Source organism: Octodon degus, unplaced genomic scaffold, assembly GCF_000260255.1.
Source record: "Octodon degus isolate 3935 unplaced genomic scaffold, OctDeg1.0 scaffold00045, whole genome shotgun sequence".
NCBI classification, from domain to species: Eukaryota; Metazoa; Chordata; class Mammalia; order Rodentia; family Octodontidae; genus Octodon; species Octodon degus.
This window is the reverse complement of record NW_004524621.1, coordinates 2,835,569-2,842,733: the sequence shown is the minus strand read 5'-3', so window position 1 is coordinate 2,842,733 and position 7,165 is coordinate 2,835,569. Positions and strand designations below refer to the sequence as shown.

At 45.5% G+C, this 7,165-nt stretch overlaps 1 protein-coding gene across 5 annotated transcripts in view; it reads right to left on the bottom strand.

Moving 5' to 3' along the window:
- The window catches only part of Hsf2bp (heat shock transcription factor 2 binding protein), a 102,105-nt gene extending 94,979 nt beyond the window's left edge, over positions 1–7,126 (bottom strand). Inside the window, exons 1-2 of one of the 5 annotated variants that reach the window (XM_023715867.1) lie at positions 7,067–7,126; positions 5,235–5,385 (exon numbers count right to left, since the gene is read on the bottom strand). In XM_023715867.1, the coding sequence (XP_023571635.1) occupies positions 5,235–5,382 (148 nt within the window). In that variant the 5' untranslated portion in view covers positions 5,383–5,385; positions 7,067–7,126. Of the gene's footprint in view, positions 1–5,230; positions 5,386–6,255; positions 6,417–6,768 lie in introns of those variants that run through there. The other 4 variants (XM_023715866.1, XM_023715865.1, XM_023715864.1 and 1 more) reach the window with 4 other exon arrangements.
- Between the last annotated feature and the right edge of the window lie 39 nt (positions 7,127–7,165).

The following is a 7,165-nucleotide window of genomic DNA, read 5'->3' as shown; positions in this document are numbered from 1 at the left end:
GGCATGTGGTGCTGGGGGATTGAACCGCGGTCCCTCATGCTTTTGCTAAGCTTGTTCTAAGTAGGTGCTTTAGACCACTGAGCCATCTCTCCAGCCCTCAAATAGTTTTTTAACACATTTTTAAAACAGCATCTCACTATTAGGCCAGGCTGGCCTTGCACTCATCCTCTCTCAACCTTCCAAGTGCTGGGATTACAAGTATCAACCACTTCACCCAGCCACATGAACACTAAAAATCAAACAGTACAATAGTTTTCAAATCCAGTTATGGTTTGACAAATATTTGAGCAGTATTTCCATTTTACAATATTTTAAATTATTTTCAGAGGAAATAATTTCAGATTCACAATATGTGGCATGAATAAAATACAAATAACACCTTATTCTTTTTCTCCAGTATGATCTAGTACTTTGCTACATTCACTCATCATTTAGAGGACTCTCTCCCACTTCTCCTGACTACTTGAGGATTATGTACCATGGTCCTTTGCTCCTAAATAGTTCAGTGAATATTTCCCAAGAATAGAGATGTCAGCCCAGAGTGGTAGTATACACCTGTAATCCCAGCACTTGCACTTGGGAGGCTGAGGCAGGAGGATCACTGTGAATTTGAGGTCAAACTGCACAACATAGTGAATAGAAAGCCAGGCTGAACTACACACCAATGCTCTGTTTCAGAGAAGGAAGAGAGGGAGAAAGAGAGGGATGGACAGAGAGAGGGAGGGGGAAGGGGAGGAGAGGGGGAGACAGACAGACAGACGGACAGACAGAGACATTATGAACCAGAATAGGCCGGGTGGAATTGAACAGAGCCACCCATGAATCAGTTTAACTTGTGACAAGGTTAAGACCACCAACTCTCTCTAAAAAAAAAAAAGTCCTTGTAGAACAGGACAGAAATACCATTACGGAGAGCCTTCAGTAGTTTGCATATGTATGTGTGTGTGGGGGGGCGGGCTGTTAACAAAAATTTAACCAGGTCTACCACAAGAAAAAGCAAACAGAAGCAGACCCCATATGTCCTCCTTCAATGCCCCAGGCCAATGTGTTTCTTTCCTTTTCTCAAAATGGGTGTCACGGCTTGTGTCTAGATGTCCTCCCAAAGTCTCATGTACTCATTTGGTGGGGCTGGATCTAGAGTGTGTAATTTTGGGATTAAGGTGTGTAATTGCTAAATTAGTCCACTGATTGGCTTGGCACAGCTCTGGGTATGGATAATGGGAACGCACACTCTAGGTATGGCTGGTGCCATCCAAAGGGCAGATAGCTTGGCAGGGATAAAGGGGAGAGGCAGCCTGCTGCTGCATCCCTGCTAACTCACTGCTTTGCTGCCTTCCTGCCTTGTGCCCAACATGAACTGTCTTCTGCACAGCCCCTCTACCATGCCAACCTGCCTTGGAGCCAACCAGCTATGAATTAAATAAAACTTCTACAAACTGTAAGCCAAAATAAACCTTTCCTCCTTTAACTTTGGATATCAGGTATTTGTCTCAATAAGAAAAATAAACTAATATGATGGGTTTCTAGTAGCATGTGCACCTCATAAAACTGCAACCCAGAAGAAACATGCAGAAAAGAGGTTACTCTTTCAGGGTCAAATATGTGGACAAGAAGAGAGAAAAGCAGACTGAAACAGGGGTCTTGCCCTCCGACAAACACAGTAAAATGGGAACAGAGCCATGTTTTTAGAAGAAGCACAGGCAGGTACACCATCTCACAGGAGTACAGTTTGTGTCCAGCTACTAGGGTAGATAGTAACTCTGGGCCAAGGCTGTGTCCAATGACTGCTGCCTTTGAAGCCACAGTAAATCTTGCTTAAGTCCTGAGGTAGGAGTGCCTTTGGTGGTGTACACGAAGGTTAGCTGGCCTCTACCATAGTGAAGAACAAGGAATAGCTACTGAAGCCAGGGGAATGGCGTTGTCAGACTGAACAGTCAAAAATTGCTCAAGCTGGTGACTGGGTTGGGAGATGCTGCTCAATGCAAGCTCTGGGATTTAGACAAAATATCACGATGGAGATGAAGACAAGCTAATAAATCAGACACATTTCCAGGACAAAATGCACAGGCCTCACTGGACAGGTTTCCAGGAGAGCAGTGAAGAAAGACAGTGACTCCAAGGTCTTTTACTCCAGCAGAAGTGCTCTGAGAATACTGAAGCTGGCCAGTGTGAGACAAAGGGCAGATTAATGACTCAAGTGTGAGAAAGCAAAACTTACCTTGCTTTCTGAGGAAGTGACAATTTATCCTGCTTTTCGTCAGGCTGGAATAGCAGACACAGATAAGACAGCTGCACAAGAAAATATATCTCCCAAGGATACTGCAACTAAGAAGTGTCACAGTGACCCTCCTTTCTTTGACTGCTGATTTCTTGTTCACTGAGAAACTTTAGTTTCTGCATACCCCAGTGTTGGGATAAGAAAGAGTTAATATAAAGACCTGCTAAATAACCTGCAGGGCATGTGGGAGGAGGAAAAATGAAACAGGGCAGCAACAGCAGTTGCTGGAGTAACCAAGAACACTTGGAACTCAAGGACAGCCCTGTTTTTGTGTCCTTGCTCCCAGATGCCTAGCAAGTTTTCATGTATAGCCTAAACATTAATCTTGGACACATACGATGGGATCTTGTTATGTTCACCTAAAGTAACCCAAAGGCTAATACTCAAGATACATAAAAATAAAGACCAAAGGCAGGGCAGCAGGCTTTTTGCTCAAGCCCTTGCTTTGTTTGCATTGATTGTCCATGTGTCTTTGTTCGCAGCCAGCACCTGTGAGACTTTCCCAAAGTTTCCAGATTCCTGGAAACTTTACTATTTGAGATGTTTACATAAAAAGAAAACACTGCTTGCCTGTAGAGTCACTGTGACACACACAGAACGACAGCCTGATTTTCCATTTGTCACAGAGCTGTAATTAAGGAATTTTCTAATTGAATTTTTCCCCCCCATAGGGTTTTGCTTTTATTGACTTTTTTTTTTTTATTTTTCAACAAATAATACACTGCATATATTCTTCTTAGTGGTTAATTGCTGTACAAGATGCGGACTTGTGATCCTATTTACACACACCATTAGAACAAATCATTCTATTCATTAACAGAATGTAACTATATATCTATCCCAACCACTTTGAATACACAGATACAAAATAGACATTCATCTGTATACCCCATTTTTTCTAAGTTCCGTTATTGAATATTATAGGTGTGTAAACTCAGCAAAATTGAATTTTGTAATTTTCAAAAAAAAAAAAAAAGTCCTAGATTCACTACACAATCAAGACTTATACTGCCCCTTTACATATAACTCTACTTTATTTCTTTATCAACTAAATTCTAACCCTGCCCCAAGACCTGTATCAGTTCAGCAAGATGCCTCTTACTCTTCTATCTGGTCTTCACACTGCAATAAAGCACAAACCTGACCTTGTCAGGCTTGGGTTCCACTCCCGGTAACCTTGGCCTGACTAAGTAGGACAGACATTTAGAATCTGAAATGGTTTGATCTCCAGCATACTCTACCCCCCCCCAAATCTGAAATTATTTTAAAACAAGAAAAAAATGCCAAATAGGAGTTGGACCCAGGACCCTGAGCTTCAAGAATTTAGGGCTAGAAATAAATCCAGCAGCCCCTGCCTTCAAGATGGTAGCTGAAGCTGCACTGTTCTGAAGACTTCCTAGGAAGAGTCATGGAGGTGAGAAGGGTCCAAGGCCTAGGTCTCAAGCAACTATACTATCTGATCACTGTTGAGCAGAGAATGGCAAATGAGCAAAGAGGAGTGAGAAGGCATTATCAGAGAGAACATTGAGAAAGAGGTGACAACACAGCCTGGGGAAGGTAAAAGACCATGGCAAAGATCTCCCAGAGTGTTACTGATCAGCTTTTCCTGTGTAGCACTCAGTGTGATTTGGTCAGGGGACTGAGCTCCAAGCATCAACTCATGCTGACTCATGAGAGCCTAATGTAGTTCTCAGAATGCCATTTCATGACTTTACAGTGAAATACCTGCAGGCTCACATATTCTACCACCAAGTAGCATTTTCCTTTCCTGGAGATACATACATAAGGAATGATTCATTACTCTGGGAAGTTATTAGATGAGATCAGAACAAAGCAAGCTAAGAAATCAGACCTGGAGTATGTTAAACAGCATCCCAGTAAGCCAGAGAGAGGTCTAGTTACAAAGGAATAAGGGAGTCAACAAAGAACGGTGAGAAATTCAGGAGTAGCAACAGTTTTACTGCTCATGGCCAACAAGAGGCATGACCCAAACTCAGGGAAAAGTGGACAGTGGAGGTGACCTGCAGGCAAAAAACCCTGGTTAAAGGGGTACATCTATGGCCATAGAACCCTGGGGCATGTCACTTCTGCCGCTCTGTCCAGCAACACCCTTAGAGAGCCCTGCCAGCCAGTCTGCAGGGTTCACCATCCAGGCACAGCATAGAGAAGAGGGGAAGATGGATGTGAGGACTCCTAGGAAAATACGGCAGGGCTGGATAGGAACCATGAACATTTTCTTTTCTAACTGGACAGAGCTGGCCTATTACCTATGCACATTTGCACAAATCAGAAACTCATACTCTTCAGTCAGGGTATCTTCCAGTCTGGGATACACCTTTTCTAGATACCACAACATAATGGCTAAGTCAAATGTGATGTGGAGATCAACCATAGAAAAGCTGGCAATGCTAACTAAGCTCAGTGAGGTAAGTGCCAAGTCAAGCTTGAAATATACCCAAGAACTTTAATAGGCTCCTACACTGGTGTGACATAATGGCTCAGCTCAAATCTTACTAGTCTGAATGAACAAGTCCTAATCTTGAACTTACAACAATGCTAGCAACTGACACTCCCATCCACCTAGAGATAAGTGAACACAGCCAACTATCTGCTGCACAGTTAACTGCATTTGAGGTTTCCATGTGAAAAGATCTTTAACTTGCACAAGAATGTACTTAATTTGCAAATATCAATAGTATGAGATTCCTGCAAGAAAGACAGCAAAAAGAGAGGCTAGTCCAGAAAGCTAGTAACCTTTCCTCCAACACCTACACACACGTGCAAATTATACACAAAGGGCATTGCTAAGCCTTTCTTACCTTTTACCTGACTCTCAAATGATTATAGAATGACACTTTAAAATATATTTATGGTTACAGTTATGTACCTAAGTCAACTTTGTTAGAACACATTACTATCACCATCAGCAAATGCTAAAAATAAAATTAAGACTCACTTTTTTCTAAAATCTTTAACTTCTGGAAGCTTTCCAAGACATCTCCATTTAGTATTCTGGGTAAGAAGTCCCGTATCTGCATCACTTCGGTTGTCAGCCGGTCCAGGTCCTTCTTTCTGACTCTAACAAATTCTTCTTTAGTTTCCATAGGCTAAAACAGCAAACCCAGTTTATGATTAGTATGTTTCCCCTCTGACTCAGCAGCCCAAGTCAACCAGCTTCCTTTTCTTCCATTCCTCTTAAGTTCACAATTATTTCAAAAGCATGATTATGCCTAATGCATCTTCTGGCATGGATATAGATTGTTACACTTTGAGGGCTGAAGCCCTAGCCTTCAAAACAAGAATCAGGCCAGCCTGGTGCCTGGCACTTGTTGTCCTAGTTACTTGGGAGACTGAGGGGCCAGAATTGTTTGAGCATAGGAATTCAAGGCCACCCTAGGCAACATGGCCAGATCCATCTCGGAAAGATACAGGAGCCTGAAATTTAAGCGTAAAGTGAGGTGCACACAAGAGCCCTGTTTTGAAAAGAAACACACATATTTCATTTTTTAAAGAAAATGCCTACAATTCAACATCACAGCACCAGGCTGACTGGGAACAGAGAGCGGGCGCCTCTTACGCTAGTCACCCCATTTAACATCCACCCAGCCCAAGGAGGAACTTTCTTGAAGGCAGTAGTAACACGGGATTGGATCCAGAGTCCAACCACCCCGACTCGCGCGTGCAGCAGATATCAGTACTGAACAGTCTGCGGTATCCCTTTCTCTCATACACGCTGCAAACGGTCACGGCCTGTGGAGGGGACGGAAAGGCGAACTCCATGTCCCGTCGCAGCTGCTTCATCCCACCATTCCCACACGGCACTTAGGCGAAGGCCGCCTCAGGCCCAATTCCAACCAGGCCCGGCCTAGCCCACACCGACCCGCGGTCAGCTCTCTGGGCACTAGGAGAGACCCTGGGGTAGGGGCTGACAAACAACCACAAGCGTGTCACGCAGGAGGCCAGGCCTCCGCACTGACCCGGCAGGCTTCTGTTACGCCGCCCTCCTCTCCCATGGTCGTGGCGTCGGCTCTGTGCGCCTGTGCGGCGCCCTCTGACCCCTACACACACAAAAGCGCGGGAACGCGCCTGCGCCGTGCCTGGATGGTCCGGATGGAGAGCCGCGAGGCCCAAAACGCGTGGACTTTATACGCCTTTGTCAGTGTGTGTTCGCTCAATGGTGGGGTCTGCGAAGTCCTGCTTCTGCTCTTCTGGCCTAAACAGGGTTTCAACCTTGTTAACTGCAAAGTCGACAGAACGTGGGGTTCTAAGTGTACATAAATTGTTCAAAACAAATTGAATTGAACCTTTTCCTGTTTGGCGACGAGAGCTGTACCCAAAAGGGCACCCTCTTTAAGGGAAATCTCGCCTACAGCCAGCAGGCCGGGTCCCTTGCTGGGCTTGAGGTACTTCTATGTTAAAGAGCGTAGAAGTATTTGGATTCAATAGCTAGGTGGGATTTTCCTAGTTCACCCTAAATTCAGGGGAGTTACCTATCTCAGAGCAACTTCCCCAACATCCTCGCTAAATCCATTAAAACATGACACAGCTGGAATTTTAGATGACTTTTAAGACTTGTCGATGCCCCCAGGCTGCGTGTGTGCTCCGCGGGCCTGAAGACCTACAGGGACTCGCCCGACCTGCCCGGCCACCGCGGGGAGGTGCGCAGCGGACGATCGCCGGCCGGGGGCACCCCGTTCCCGCTGGTCTCAACCTCACTTGGGTCCCGACGGGGCTTTGGGAAGTGCGCTTAAAGTCTGTCTTGCTGGCCAAGTCCGGACTCTGGCTAACCTCGACGACAGCGGCCCACGCTCAGGGCCCGCGCCGCGCGGACCGAGCGGAGCAGCGCCGCCTGCTGCCAGCGCCGCGGCCCCGGCGGCTTTCGGGTAC